The 16,691-nt window shown below is 37.7% G+C and overlaps 1 protein-coding gene across 2 annotated transcripts; it reads right to left on the reverse strand.

The window, feature by feature from the left end:
• Positions 1-388: 388 nt before the first annotated feature.
• On the reverse strand, positions 389-13,256 carry LOC122513689 (LIM/homeobox protein Awh). 2 transcript variants are annotated; one of them, XM_043630120.1, is made up of 6 exons: positions 13,010-13,256; positions 7,106-7,389; positions 2,513-2,730; positions 1,731-1,976; positions 1,428-1,598; positions 389-1,270 (listed from the first exon to the last, which is right to left on the reverse strand). In XM_043630120.1, exons 1-6 carry the CDS (start codon positions 13,013-13,015, stop codon positions 1,203-1,205), a joined length of 993 nt encoding a protein of 330 aa, XP_043486055.1. In that variant the 5' UTR covers positions 13,016-13,256; the 3' UTR covers positions 389-1,202. The 2 variants fall into 2 exon arrangements, with proteins under 2 accessions (XP_043486055.1, XP_043486053.1); XM_043630118.1 differs by having other exon boundaries at positions 1,731-1,979.
• Positions 13,257-16,691: the final 3,435 nt, after the last annotated feature.

The following is a 16,691-nucleotide window of genomic DNA, read 5'->3' on the forward strand; positions in this document are numbered from 1 at the left end:
GAATGTTCGTTTTAAGGATTTTCAGGTACTGTAGGTATCTATATATATGTATACATATACATGTACATATACATATATGTATTTGCGTGTTCGTATACTCAACCGTATATTTTATATCAGCATAGTTTACAATATTTACATCATAATACATTTATATTAAATAAAATCATTACAACATTTTTATTTTCCGTTCTCTAATCGTAAGTATTGCAAAAGATACTTTCACTGGAAATATTGCTTCGTGACGTTACATTCAAAATGACGTCAACTATTACAACCTTGTGTTTCAGGTTGATTTTCTTTTGAATAAATGTAATGTTTACATTTTTTTTTTTTAAAGATTGATAATCAAAACCAATGAAAATTTATCAGATAAAAGATCGAACGATTTACAAATCAAATTATTTATTTACAACACACCCTAAAATATCTCTCTTTTGCACTATCGTTGCAGGAGAATCGAAGCCATTTTTTTTTTTTCAATGAAATTTCAAAGTAACCGATGGAAAACTAGATTTAATTAGCAATATTTTTGCAGAGCATGGACAAAAACGAATTCCAATTCGCCAATCCCGTAATCTATCGATCGATCATCGAATGATCCATAATTGTCGCGATTATCGATTTTTATTTATAAAATTATCATCTATATAGACTATATAGATTCATAAATAATTTCTAGATGTCTGAATTTCTTTTTTTTTTTTTCATGATAATTTCATCTTTGAAAAAAATGATTGATTTAGACATTACGAGTTCGTTCTCGAGTTTCGCGTGGTAAATAATTGGCACGTTTTCATCAATTAATCGAATCCTTTCGAAATTCTTGAGACAAAATGTTCAGAATGAAAAAAAAAAAAAAAACAACAAAATCGGCTCTAACAGCCTCTTTAATTATCCTAACGCAATTGGATTAGTTAAACAAACGTTTTTTTTTTGTTTCAAATCCACCACTTATGCTAGAAACAAGTAGGCATTTATAAAGATGAAAAATAAAGGATGGAAAGTATACCTTAGATCATCTCGTCGAGTTCTAAGATAAATGAAAATACAACGCGCCGTTGGATGGTCCATCCGGAATTAGCGTTAGAACGAAAGCTCTGATAATATATTCGAAAGATAAGAAAAATATAACACAAAAAAAAAAAAAGAAAAAGAAAAAGAGTATATACAAAAATACTCAATCGATCCAACGGCGCCAATTATACTTCGTTCGGCATCGATAACATCATGGAATCTTGCGAGAGTTCATCCATTGATTGTTCCGAACCTAAAAATAGGAAGAACAAATGCATGCAGTGCTCGAATAAAGTTTGTTTTTTTTTTCTTTCTTTTTTTTTTGGTCGTTTCGAAGAAATCTCGTCGTTGAAAAAAAAAATTAAGAAACATTTTATTTGACAATAATTTTCTAAGATTCTTTGGCATACCATGATTATGATAAATCGAAGGCGTGGGACTTTTACAGACAGCTGGACTGAGTTGCACCGGTTGCTGACTGTGCTGATGTTGCTGATGTTGAAAGGAATAGGTCAGGTGTAAATTGATGTGTCGACTGAAGTCAGCCGGTGATGTTGTAGAATTTGGTGGGGATTGGTGTACTGTAATAATCGATAAAAAAGAAAAAAGATATATGATCGATTATTCGAATGCAAAAATTTGACTGTTGTAAAAAAGAATGGAAAGAAATCGATCGAGAAAATGTTGAAATTTGATAAATTCTTGATTAATACCGTGCTGGCCTTTCATTTTTCCCGTATGAAGATGTTTCTTTTGCCTCGCTCTTGAATTTTGAAACCATACTTGCGTGACCCTTTTGCTTAGTCCAGTCACGTGTGCTATCCTTTCTAAATCCTGCCCATCAGGATTGCTGTCCAACTGGAAATTAGCTTGGAGAACGGAAAGTTGTTCCTCGGTGAATGTTGTCCTTACCCTCTTTGCTTTGTTACCACCCTTATGACCGCTCTCGGAGTCACCGCCTTCTGCGAAAGTATTCATTAGTTTTGCTCCCTTGCTTAGATTATCTGAATAAATGTGTGGAAACTTTCAACTGTGACGATTAAAGAATGACCATGATCGCTAAATGCAAATAGGATTTTCATTAACCAACGTGAGTGAATTTAGATAAATATTTTCAAATGCTTTCTTCTATGCAAAAGAATATGTTTTTGTTTTTCGTTTTACATTGCATTGGATCGTTATTCGTGAACATTTGTATCGTTTATGTGTAACATTTTGTTCTTTTTTTTTCAGAAGACACAACGCGTTCGTACGGATGAACTTTCAGACACCCTGTATTATTTGGGGTAGGCCAATAAATGATTTATTAGGAAAATTTGGAATGAGAAAGAAAAAAAACCGCACATACTTATTGGCCAACTTAATACATTAACGTCTAATATGATTTAAAATATTTTCATTGAATTTAATCATTCGAGTGTAGAGGAGATTTGTTAATGAAAACAATTAGTGCAATTGTAAAAATTGATTGACTATAATTCGTGAGCAGTCTCACCATCGGATGAAGTGTTGTTGCCTTCGATGACATCCAAATAGTGAGCTTTGCAGAGTAAACGTGCATCTAGGAGAGCGAATTGCTCCCCAGTTGACAATTGACGTGAACAGGCGTCGCAGGCAAAACAAGCTAAATGATAAACCCGTTCTCGGGCTCTTCTAACCCAATCGCCTGCGCCTACGCTTCGTCCACATTTCGCACATTTTGCTCCGAATGTTCTGGAAACATATTATCAGAATTTTTTTCAATAACAATTTCTACACAAAGTTTGTGTATTAAGTTGCCCGAAAAGTTCGTGCCGATTTAATAACGATTTACAGTCGACGTGTATATTTTTCATTTATTTAATTGAAAAAAAAAAAACTAGTGCGTGTAGTTATGTACGCACGTAAGAAGTTATACATCTTTGGCGTACCAAAACAAATATAACCTAAATTTAATATAACCTATAAAATATAACCTCAAAAATGACTTCAATTATCCTGCGTGCCAATATAATACTTCACATTTGTCGAAAAGATAAAATGATAAAATAAAATGAAGATATTAAATATTGATAAAGGTTTAATTAATAACTATAATCTAATTAATTTATTTACGAATTACTTCATGCCGTAAATTTGAAATCGCTTTGCGCGCGCATCGTGAATAACGACAGACTTCTTAGTGTTGATTTTCGTGTCGCTGTGCGCGCGCATCGTAACAATTCACTCTCATCACTTTTTTCCAAACGCGCGCCAAAAGAAGTATAACTTCAAAAAGAATAAAAAACAAAATATACAGGCTAGAGTGGATAATGCAATGCAATATTATTTTTATTCGTTCGTATTGAAGAGAACATCCGGCATTGATAAATAAAGCGAATTCGCAGCTGCATAGAAGGATTAAAGGCAAAAAAAAAAAAACAAAAAAAAAAAAGAAATAATGAAAGAGAAAAATGTTTAGTAGAGTCGCGTGCTTGCTGGAATATATCCATTGCGATTTATCAAGGATCGTCGCGTACAAAAATCTTACGCGCATGAACTTAAATCCATTATCGATGCACGATGCATTTATGTTCTAATCAATTTAATGGTCTTCGATTTATGATTGCAAAACGAGATGGAAATATATGTATATTGTATAAAACTTATATCAAATGGTTATATAAAAAAAAGAAAAGCACAGAAAATAATGAGCGTAGTTAAATAAAGGATTTGAACATTTTGTACAGTCTTTTTTGTATTTTCATTGGGTAGAGACCCTTTGGCATTTAAAGGAGAGCAAAGGGATCCTTTTCTCGCATTAATTACCGATATACTCGCGAAGTAGAAAGCGTAAGACAAGGGGAAGGATCGTAAGGGGGTGTATTGCTGTTAAATGAAAGCCGCTCGTAATCTGTTGAGCTTCTTCGTTGACAAAAAGAAACAAATAGAAGAAGAAGAATAAGAAGAAAAGAAACGATTTCGCAGGTTTCTTTTGGTTCTCCAAGTTCCACTCGCGCGATTAGATAAGACCCTGTTTAGTTGGGGAGAAGGAATAGTCCACCGAGATACGACTTCTTACTCTTACGACAAATAAACAAATGTTTTTAAAAATAGTGGACAGTCTACTGGAAGTAAGTAGCAACGACCAATGTCCCGCGTGTTTCACGGTCATTTATTATCTCCTTTAGCACGTGAAAAGCGAACTGAGATCGTTCCTCTATAAGTGTATTCCTTTATAGTTGCAATATCTACTCGCATATAACTTCTTCGAAGATTGCTTGTAATTAATTCTTATATATATTTTTTCTTTTATTTTATTAATGACCATTATTAATAATCGAACAATAAGATGAATATTATTCGTTTCGCGGAATGTCTTCGAATAAGAAATAGTTAATACATTTGGAAGAAGAAGTAGTTTAGAACAATCGAAATTGTTTGCGAATTGAAAAGTTAATAACAAATGTATCATTTGTTTATTAAATTAGTTTAATTTAGGAATAAATAATGGATTTGTGTTTTAATTTTGGGTAAAATCCTTGCACCAATAAGAAGAAAATAAGAAATAAAATAAAATCAAGATAAAAGGTAGGGGTTCGATGTAAACGGTAGCCATGTACCGGCAGCGACACGAGCGTGCTACACGACACACGCACGTATAGCACGTATAGCTAGATGAATGGCACTGGAGAATCTTTCCCCACCAATTCCTCCTCCTCCTCCTCCTTTCTTAACTCGATGTGTGTGCTTCGAGCGGTAATTAAACAACGACTAGCCAGCCATTAGCCCATTATCATATTCATGAACACGGAAAGTGCATCCCGATTCCTCGTCCGGTTTCGCCGGACTAAGCGAACGAACGTTCTAAGCATGAAGGGACGCAAGTCGGACCCTTCCGCCCCCACGCTGAGATATCTTATGAGGCCACGCGACTACCCTGGTGGGCCTGACACCTCCAGGGTGGTGGTGGTGCTGGTATCTGGGCCCCAAAAGAGTACTAACCTCTTCCCTATCATCAAATATTTCATCGATCTTTTCCCATCATCATTCGCAAAGAAAATTTCGTCTAACACTGAGTTCGTCTAAGTTGAATTTGTGGGATTTCGTGGATCGTTAAGGAAAAAGAGTACCAGGGTGGTGCTGGTAGTGGTGGTGGTGGTGCTGGTGCTGGTATCTGGGCCCCAAAAGAGAGTACTAACCTCTTCCCTATCATCAAATATTTCATCGATCTTTTCCCATCGTCATCCGTAAAGAAAATTTCGTCTAACACTGAGTTCGTCTAAGTTGAATTTGTGGGATTATTGTGGATCGTTAAGGGAAAAAAGTACGCGTTAATGTCGCGTCAGTATAGTTTAGAATCATTTATCAGGCGAGAGGGAAAAGGAAGAGTGCTCGTCGGATCTTTCGAAATCCCTTGTTGTCGACGACTCTACGGGTCGTGGATCTCGTCGACCGGGTCATCGTAAGGCAGCATTACGAGGCGGAAAGCACGAGTCAAAAAATTACGTGGCAGATTCCTCGGGACCTCCCGCATGTTCGTTCTTACCTTAAAAACCGTGCCCATTTCTTATTCGTAAAACGCGTTAATTATTCTCGCACCGTGTTCTTTATACGTCGACCTATATGATCAAACGAAAAATATCGTTGGAAATATTTCAACGATCTATCATAAACTCGAATCGTTCAGATTCCTCTATTGAAATATCGTTCTCGAAAAAAAACGAAGCTTTCATCGGGTTCGTCGTAATTTCATTACACCTCCCCGGCCGGGGGGATTCATTGTCAATCGAACGGAACATTTCCGACTGTCAATTGTTAAGATTTTGTTCGTTGGCTCTGTTATTTCTACTCTTCCCTTCCGTCGATTTTTCCGTTTGATAATGCCGACAGCGATATCGAGCTTGATATCCGTCGCGATCGGATATCACGATACTTGACCAAAGTCAAGTATCAGCAATATATTGGTGAGCCGGCCAGGTGACTGTGCTAACTGATTGACAGTTGGATAAACACGTTGGGAAGTCTTTGCTCGAGGATCGTCTATACAATCGATGAGTCATTTCGAGCTCTTCGAAGTCCTATGCGAGAGAAGAGAAGAGAAAAGAAGAGAAAAAGATATGCGTCCATACACACGAGGCTACTAGCGGGATCACGCATGCTCCTTTTTTTTTTTCTCATCTCCTGTAACGAACATTTCTATGCCAAAGTTCATCATTTATATAAGCAAACGCGTTTCTACTAATATTATTTTCTTTCACGTGAAATTCTGACAACATCGAAAGCTCAACGTGAGCAATCAAATTACACACGAGTCCCCCTAATTAAAGTGTCGTTAAATACAGTCCTACAGTAAAAATGTAAGTAAACCAAATGTGAGACTGTTTTATCTTTTTACATCGCATTAGTGAATAATTATTTACGCCAATAGTAATATTAAAAACAACGAGACGTTACACATATTTTCGTACCCGGCAGTTCTTTACTCTTTCTTTTTTTCTTTCATAACTATAAACGCCTGTACACACATACTCACACATACACACACACACACACACATCTAATCGAATCCATTTCGATTACGTTTCTGTCAGGTAGGGCACTAAATCGAGAAAAGCCAGGAGATATCTCGTATATGAATCGAAAGTTGGGTTCGATAACGGTGCCAATTACACGTTGTGTTCCCTTTCGATTTATGTCCTCCACAAAATACTCCCTTTTATTGGTCAACGAAGATCCTGAGATTCGACTTAACTGCGTTTGCTTAATGAGCGGCACATATTATACCTAACAACGTATACAATCTCGAGTAATAGGTGTGTATTGGTTAAACCCTGTATCTGTATCATCGAAAGGACAACGATACTCGATTCTCAAACGTTTCGCATTCTACAAGGTTGCCGGACTAACCGGTCTATCGTTTAGATTAAAAGTAAGAAGATCTCTGGCACCCAATAATTTTCATCTAAGTGTTCACGGTCAAGTATGGTCAATAAAAATGACGATGTTTTGGTTGCAAAACAAACGAGTGTCCACTTTTATCAGGGAAACCGTTTGATAGAAGATTCGTTCGGATTTTTCATTGGCCTAGAGGCAAATAATACAAAATGAAGAATAGAAAATGACTTACAAAGCGTAGTCGTGCCTGCAGTAGAGTCGCATGCCCCTTAAGAAACAAGAGTGTTGATCGTGCAACGGTCTGGCACAAGCACAACACCTAAGACACCTCGAGTGCCATGTACGGCCGCCAACGCACAAAATAGTTCGTTCTCGGACGCGTTCGCCGCATCCACCGCACTCCATTACACCAGGGGACATGTCCGATCCGATGAGGCCACCGGTGCTTTCCGTCGGACCCAGACTCGGACCTGTACCTTCGCACACGCCATCGCCGTTCACATCCTCAACTTCCGTCTATAAATAAGCACACAAGATATCGCATGGTTTTTTTATTTTTACATTTATTTTTGTAAAAACAATTCAACATCAACAATAGTATATTTTTAAGACAATAATAATTTTTTGACTACGATAACTAACACTGGTCGTTTGTCATGCAATCGAAGAGAAAGAAAAAGAAAAGAAAAGAAAAAAAAAACAAAACAATGAAACGTTCGACGTACAAAAGCAAGCCTTTCACGCATTACAAAAAATACAAACCTCCGTCTGCGACTCGTACAGATCGTATTGTCCCACCCTGTATAATAAATGCAGACTCGATCGGTGAAATTCAACGTGTCACGAAAAAGCATGAAGGATGCTACTTTGATGGATGCGACTCTTTCCTACGTTTTCTGACAATGCCCTTTCGTTCTGGACGTTAAGCATATTTTTGATCGGTTAACCGGCTCGAGAAAAATCAACTATCTTTTTCTCATCAGGAAGGATTACAATCGGTATTCCATCTTCATTTTTATTTCGTCTAAATTTCACTCGGAAAGGGAGGGGGGTTTTTTATTTTTTAATAATTATTTGTTAATATTAAAATTTACGAATTTACGCGAGTATTAATTGGAAAAACGATCTGAACGAGTTTGACGGATAAACAGCTGGTTGAGGGAAACAAGGCATGGCAGGGGGTATTTTTTCAATTGTCGCCAAGATTGGTGCCTTGTCAGAAGTTACCCTCTTCATCTATCTTTATCCCAACGTGAACGATTATCTTCCATGAATTGATCAACTCTCCCCGTAATAATAACGGGGTTTACGTTGATATTTTTCTTATTAAGAAAATATGTGCGCGAAAAATCGCAGGGTTTACCACCGTTCGATTCGTAAATTCGGCAACGATGCGAGAAAAGCCGATCCGACGAATGACGAGGAATATAATAACAAAGGACAGGGTGTCGCGGGATGTTTACCCCCACCCTTGGGTTTCCCCCGGTGAAAATCACGCCCCTGACAGGTCTGTCGCACGCTCGGAACGAACTTTACGAGTGGAATCCAATGCATTACAAATGGCTCTATGACGAAAGAGGGGTTGGGACTACGGTTGGCTACTACGGGGTGGCTCGTATCGCTGTACACACGTATTTGCTTTGGAAGCCATGCTCTTAGAATTCTTTCAACGTATACTACGCGTGTAAGGAGTACCAATACAAACATATTCTACGTGTATGTGCATAATGCCTACTCGTAGGAAGCTGCTAACGCGTGTATCACATTACAATGACATTATGTAACTCCGCACACCCTTGTGGAACTGTGACGTACGGTTAACCAGCAACCATAACCAACCAAATGTTCGCACGTCGAACCGGCTGCAGTTACCACCCGTTGCTCGGTACTCGCTGGCTATTGGTTCAGATGATAGAACGTCCTAACGTTGCTTAGAGTAAAATAACCTCCACAAAACAGATGTCTAAAGTACGATCCAAAGAAACGTTAGATTCGATCGAGAGACTCTTTAACCTCGGAAACGTTTGACAATCATTATTATCAATTATTTTCAGGTTAAATAATAAGAAGAAGTTACGTATACACGAGTATCCATGTATTTCATTCGATTAGAACGGATTCACAATGGTGCAATAGGGTGTAATAAATATCGGAAATTGCACTTGCCACTTGGTTTGCGAGCTTGGAATAACTCTAGTACCGCACCCACGCTAAGGCTCAGCTTTCGGAGAGTTATAGACGACAATAATGACCCCTGCTCGCATGCGAGTCAGGATCGTAAAACGGAGGATTAGACTTCTTTTCATTATCCGTCTAATATACTGTATATCAGATATGAATTACGTGCCTACGCTAAGAGTAGTCAAACTTTAAGTCTTATCGCCAAATATTTTCGCTTATTCATAGATCTTCGCTGTTGTTTATGTCCAAACAATGTTAATCGGATACTTCGAATATACAATCTCGATTTTATAATAAGATTTGATTTGTATTAAACAAAGATGAAAAAACCGAGATTAATTTAATTTTTCTGTTAATTTTGATATTATTTAAAAGATGACTTTTTTAAACTAACCAAATCATTGGACTACATTAAAAGTATATAACACATGTATATGGTGGAGGCCTTTTTATTCTTCTTTTTCTTTTCTAGATAGATTCGGTTTGCGGGAAAATAAGTATCGCTTACAATGGGAATCGTGTCGCGAACCCAAAATGACAGGGAACACGGAGAATCGTAGGACGACAGACCTGGGCCCTTCATAGAGAGCCTGTTAGACCCCCTGTTGATCGGCTTTAAGCTTTGGAAGTCATACCCACTAAGGCCCCTCTTTCTTACCCTCTTGAAAAAGGGGACTGAAATCCACTCGAATGAGAGAAATGGTGGCTTCATGACCATTTTGTATAAAAGCGTGTGTAAGAAAGGAGACCAACGCGAATATGTGTTTCAATCTAGAATTTGTTGTAGCTGGGAAAGTAGGATTATTCCCTTGGAATAATTTTATACGATTATCCGATTATCCTGTATCAAAATGTATACCCATAAATACTATAATAACATGCTAAGAAACTTTCCCTATAGGTATCGACAATTCTGAATAAATTCAGAAATAAATGAAAACCAATAACGCGAGCATCCAATTTATAAGTTGAAGTTGTCTTTAATATCGGATTAGTAATACATTACTATCTAGTTTTCTTCTCCGTTTATTCTCACACCCACCCCGTTCCCCATTACTCCTCCACTTCGCTTTGATTCCAAATGAAAAAGGGAAAGAAAAAAATATCTTTGGACTTCCTGGTGCGAAAAAGAGCGAGTCTCGGTTTCTTTTTGCGTATCTGAGGCGAGTCCAGGTGACAAGTTGACAAAGTGGTCCGCTACGGGTATCCTTGCAGAGTTCTTGCAGCTAAGACGAGGATACTAATATAAGAGTAAGAGAGAGAGAGAGGGAGAGAGGGAGAGGGAGAGGGAGATGGTGAAAATAATACTTGTAAACTTTTTGTATCTCTCGAAGGGACTTTCGAGTGTTACCCTACGAGAAGGGCACGAGCTTCTTCTTCGTGGCTTCTTCGTAGAAAAGATAGGCCCCTATGGTGAAACTCTCCGCAGGTATCTATGGTGTTCCTCCTCCTTCTTTTTCTTCGCTTCTTTAGGCTTGTTCTACCTTTCAGGGGAGAGAAAGACAGAGCATGTGTAAAACGCCGGCCACTCGAAATCCATTTAAATCATCATCCGATTTCTGCTTTTGCGTGGACAATGTCAGCGGTCTCGTCGTTTCTCTTCTTTTATTGTGAACATCCGAGGGAGAGAAAGAGAAAGAGAAGCTGTGGTTGTTGCTGCTGCTGCTGCTTCTGCTGCTGCTGCTGCTGTTGTTGCTGCCATTGCAAGAGAGAGAAAGAGAGAGATAGAAACTTCTCTTCTTCTCTATATAGTTCTATTGAAGAATCCGTTTCACGATTAACTCGAACCACGTATTAACCACGCGACCAAAACCGATCAACGATCTTTGCCAAAGGAACGAATGAGCCGTAACAATACTGTGTACCGAATGCTTTATCCCGCTCCTCTTTCTATCTTTCTTTCTCATTTTCCTTTTCCCTTTATCCCTACACTCTTTTCTTCGGATAGTTTAAGTTTACACGCCCAACGAATTTGTAAGCCCTCGAATCCGAGGTGATACTTTGATTCGGGATTTGTATAGGGAACCTTTCTAATGTTATTTGCTCGTGGAAACTGGTATAGTGTGCCTTTCTTCGTACTATTTCTAGTTTATTGTTGAAAACTCTACATCTTGATCATTAGAGAAATTAGCACCAAAATTATTTTGTTTTTTTTAATTTTTTTTTCTTTTCCTTTTGTTTTGTTTTTTTTATTATTCGAAATAAACTTTTCTTTTTTAAACAATACTTTTTTTTTTAATACTTTACGTTTCCTACAAATCAGTTATTATAAAAGGTGTTACGTATTACTCGTTCTTTTGAGCTGTTTTTTTCTTTGGTTTGTTTCTTTCGTTAATATTGTTTTATTTGTCTCCGATCCGAAGAAGCACTTTGTCATCGACGTAGCAAAATTCCCACTCGTGTGGCTTAGAGAAATAAAATCGTTCTACCGATTAGCATAACCGCATTGGCTCGGCACAAACGCGCATCCTCGTGTGCGTGAGTTCGTCTCTTGCCCATTATTAATTCATCGTCGCAGTGCAGTTTCGAAGGAAAAAGAATAAAAAGAGAGAAAGAGAGAGAGAGTCATTTACATATTTTTCACATGGCTTTGTCCCCGATCCTACGCTTTATTATCATTTTATAACACCGTAAAAGTCAACGTTTTCTGGGAATTTTGAAAGGAATACGACGTGTTGACGATCAAAGCACATTCATTTTTTTTCTCCCGATCGTTCGAATTTGGTTGTCAACATTTTCGGTCAGTTTTATAACTTAATATAAATGATTTTAATACAAATATTACTTCTGCAAACAGTTTTATAGAAAGAATGACAAAACATATATATTTATAGGTTCATGTCTATTCAATAATTGAATATAAATAAAAGTTTAGTTAAATTCGTAATAAAAAGAAATAAATACCTTTTAAAATAAGTTTAAAATGAAAGATATAAAAGGGTTAGAATAATCATAGTTCATAGCGAGGAAAAGGAACGCGTAGCTCGCGTTGCATGTACGTTCTTACGTACTCCCATAAGATATTTGAAAGCAAATCCTATAGAGGAGGGCAAAGCGCGACAAGCTAAAAACCGCGAAGCCGTTATAACTTCGGATAAGGCTGATGTCCAGTCGCCATTTTGCGCTTTACGTTGAGAATTTACGTCGAGAATTTACGTCGAGAATTTACTTGGAGAATTTACTGGACCACACACGTCGTACCATAGCTGCGACGGAACTTTAGCCCACACCTTCTCGTGTGGGTTGTGGAACTGTCTCACGGGTAACACTGTGAACGACGAAAGATGAACGCGAGTATGCATGTATAGATATCTGTTAAACCGGATGCAATGCACCAATACCACCACCAACACCACCAAACTTCATTTATATTGTCAACGAAGAAGTCCTAACACTTTTACAATCACAAACACTTAATAATCTAATAACATAATAAGAATCATGACAAGACCATAATGATTAAATATTAAAGATAAGATAAGAGTTTTAACGCGTAATATCAAAAAGCCACAAGTAATGCGTCAAATTGTCCTAATAAAAACGCGTTTTACTTTTCTCCTTTTAAATTATTCCTAGGAGCGTTATACAAGATTCTTCTTATCGTTCATCGTGTAAAACTAGACAACTCTTCTTGTCCACCGACGCTCTTGTCAACCTTATCAAGCTTCCCACGTATTGTAATGTCTGTGTAAAAGTATTTGATAATACTTAAAAACATTGAAATCAACGTCACGTGTATATACCCAAAATGACAACTCAATCATACGATGAAGCAATAATTGCGTGCACTGTTAATTTGATCAAATTGGAAGTTTCTTTTTGACATAATTTAACCTACGATCGACCTGACACATAAATACACATAAATATATTCTAACAAAGAGGATAATAGGCTTTCGTATAAATAAAGCGCAGGTATAGGCGTTGGTATAAACATACTATAAGTCAACCGTACCTTCATAATTGTATTTTCTGGAAGACTGGTCAATGGACCTTAAAAGGACAGAAGATGAACTCTGTGGGACACCGTACAACAACACCGTACAATTGTAGAACTGTCAAAATCACAAAATAATAAAATACTTGCGACGGGCCATTTCTGAGATCGCGGTATCGCGAAAAGTGACACTGACAAATCGAAAATAATTTTTGGCGTAGAGTTTGGCGCGCGCACACACAACCGTTGCGCGAAACGCAACGTTCGCGAGTAGAGTTTGAATCGAATCGAACAGAAAACCATAGGAAGCTTCCAACTGGTGGTAGGAGGCCACGGAGGCGTGTCACTTTTCATCTCCGTCCAATTTAGACGGCGCTATAATACTTGCCACTGATTGGCCCATTTAAGCCACGCCTATTCCACTCCGAGTGCCGACAGCAGTGCCGCCACGCGGTCGCCAAAATCCTTCTATTGGTTTTAGCGTGCGCTTTGGCGTGCGCTCAAGCATGCGCTTAAGCGTGCGTTTCGCACGACTCTCTCTCATGGATTGCCTTTAAAAACTACTTTCTTCCTTTGCTCAATTCACAAATGTTTATTATCGAATTTTAGAATTTTAGTTTTCTTTTTTTCTTTTTTTATATTATTCCTCTTTTATTTCTAATGCAATAAACAGAATAGTAGCTATGTGCGTTTGATATGATGTTCACGTATTGTATAGATACAATTTTGATGAATTCATTTTTGTTATTTACTAAATGAATAGAAAATATGTATTTTCTCGATATTATTGGTGCTCGATATTAAATACAATAAATGGACTAGTATTTATTTGATTTTTGAATATAAAATTCAGGGGTATCGCAAAATTTTTTTTATTCGGTAATTAAAATCTAAACAATGATGGAATTTTGTCTTTCTTCTTTTTCTATTGGTCGTTATTTAATGTCAACGTTAAATTAAATTAATAGAAGTCGTCCGTTAAGAAAATATAATATATGAAAGGAAAAAGAGAAGTAAGGTGACGATAGTAGTAAAGTTCGAAATTGATTAATTGGAGTCGCCTCGGTTGCGTAGAGGGCAAAAGAAAGCTTAACATAAAAAGACAAAAAACAGGTTCGCAACTCGTTCGTTCTCTCGTTCGTTCGTTCTCTCGTTCGTCTTTTCATAGACTCATCCCGCGGCATATCCCGCGACTTCTCGCATGCATATAATCGTGTATATATGTATAGGTAACATAATAAATAAGAATACAAGGCTGCCTACAGGTACGGGTCTCGGATCCCGCCTTATATATATTTGAACTGCTACGGTGCGTCATTAAAATTATTTATGAGGAAATAAGAAACCAAAAGGGTTCCGAGAGTCCTCCACCTACCAATGACTTTCGCGATGACGACAACGACGACGAACGAGTAGTAGAAGAAAAATAAGAAGAAAAATAATAAAGAAAAAAATCAAGCTCAATCCCTATCGAGTTATTTTTATTATAACGATACGTTTCTGCAGTAGGTCAGTGGAATAATTTTTCTTACAGAATCACACAGAAATATCCATTGTGCGCCTATAAGGACATTCAAACAGCTAATTTGATAATTATACTTTTAATTAAATTTAAACAGTTCCAGTAGACCACTTGTTCAATACAACTACAGTGAACATGTAACCATAGAGTGACAATAATATTCCAGCTACAGACAGATGCCGGATGGATTAAAAACTAAAGGTGAAAGTTACGTCTGGCTGTCTCTTGTCTCGTCTTTAAATAAGACAATAGCTTCCTGCTTAAGCAAATCCGACGGGTAAAGATGATTTACATAATCGAACCAAAAGATATACGTATTTACTCGTATATTGTAAAAAAAAGGGTGAACGGAAAGGAGCTCGGTCAAGGAGGTCTTAGGAAAGAAACAGAATGAGTACGTGTGCTTCGCAAAGATGAAGAGGTAACGCTGTAGGAGGTGAGAAATAAAAATAAGAAGCCAGGGGAATTCTCAGCTGGGGGTCATCCTTGACGGAAGGTTTTGGAAGAGTAGTATATCGTTCGACCACCTGGCCAAGCATAGTTCTACCTTGTAAACGAGCACTGCTACGATAATAAACATAACCGACACCCTAACTGCCATCCCTTTTCTTCTCTATTCTATTTGATAGAGATTAATTAATCGGTTAATTATGAAATTATTAACCTTCTTCTCTCTTGTAAACTTCATCTTTTAAGAAAATATTTCATTTAGATAATTGACGTCTATCTTCATTCTTATCGCAATTTATAAATTCCAGTAGCGTTTAAGTTAATTCGTATAAACAAATAATTGTTATACAAAAAAGAAAAAAACAAACAAATGTTCACATCTCGTCTCGAATGTTGTAGCTAACGACAGGAGAAACGATTAATACCCCGCTGATATCAAGGGTGCCAGAACTAAAGTACCACTGCTCCCCTTTTAGAAGGTCCGAATCGGACCAAGATTTGAGATCATTGAAATCGTAGCACTGCGACAAGTGTTACAGAACCAACCGAGCGATTATCGTTCAATACAATAGCGATTCGGTCGATTCATAAACGATCAATCTACCCTTATCTCGGTGAGAAGAGGCTCTATTTCTAACTCGCACGTGCGTTATATCGTTGACGGAGATCTGCATACTCCAATGTCAAACCCTCGAACAGCGAACACTTTTTCCTAATCCTCATTTTTTTGCTTCCCGATCGATCAAATTCGACATTTTTGTCTCTATGAACACATAATTTTGATCATAATTAACTTGAAAAACAGCCACGAGAGGAGAAGAGAGGAAAGGTATATAAATAGATGCGAAGGTGTGATGTAAAGGTGGTATGTAATACATACATAGATATACATAGTTAACTAAATATCGGTGGAGGTGTAACGAATACGTGATACGGAGACAAATCGATCGTTAGCACGTTGTTGCTCGCGCACATCGAAGGTAAACCATACGGACCCGTAGAGTAACGATTATTTACTTCGAAACATTTATATGGTATTTCCACGTGAGTCTATTATCAGCCGCGAAGGAACCCCATGATAAATGCCCCGCATGAAAAATCGATTTTATTGTCGGCAGAGACTCGGAACGAGCGAACGAACGAACGAACGAACGAACGAACGAACACATTCCACCCGTCCGTCCATCCGTCCATCCGTCCGTCCACCCGTCCATCCGTCCGTCCGTCCATCGTCCATTGGAACACGTTTGTTGGCAAGAGTGAACGTTTCGACACGCACACTCTTTCTCTTGTCGGTGGTGGATAACGTGCGGTGGTCCGAGCGGGTGATGGATACGCCTACTTTTGATATTTCGGTGATCAATAACGCTTCTCGATGCCATTCGCGCCGAAGGAAGATCCATTATTCAGGCGCAGTTGCTGGTGAATATATAATTTACCACGTCATACCACCACGCGGGCATCGAGACCAGCTAAATAGAGAAGGATAAAAGAACGGAAAAAAGAATACGCGAGAATCGAGCAGAAGATGATGTGCTGGTAGATGGACAAAAAGATCAACAACGAGAAAGAAAAAAGGAAAGAAAACAACGAGCAAAGAGAAGAAAAAAGAAGAAAAAAAAAAAAAAGGTACTTCGGTGATATTCGAATTTATTTAAAAGGAAACATTACTAATCCTTTTAAACGTATTGATTCATTCGTTTGAGTTTCTCATTTCGACGCCCTCCC

Source organism: Polistes fuscatus, unplaced genomic scaffold, assembly GCF_010416935.1.
Source record: "Polistes fuscatus isolate 324 unplaced genomic scaffold, CU_Pfus_HIC Scaffold13, whole genome shotgun sequence".
NCBI lineage: Eukaryota > Metazoa > Arthropoda > Insecta > Hymenoptera > Vespidae > Polistes > Polistes fuscatus.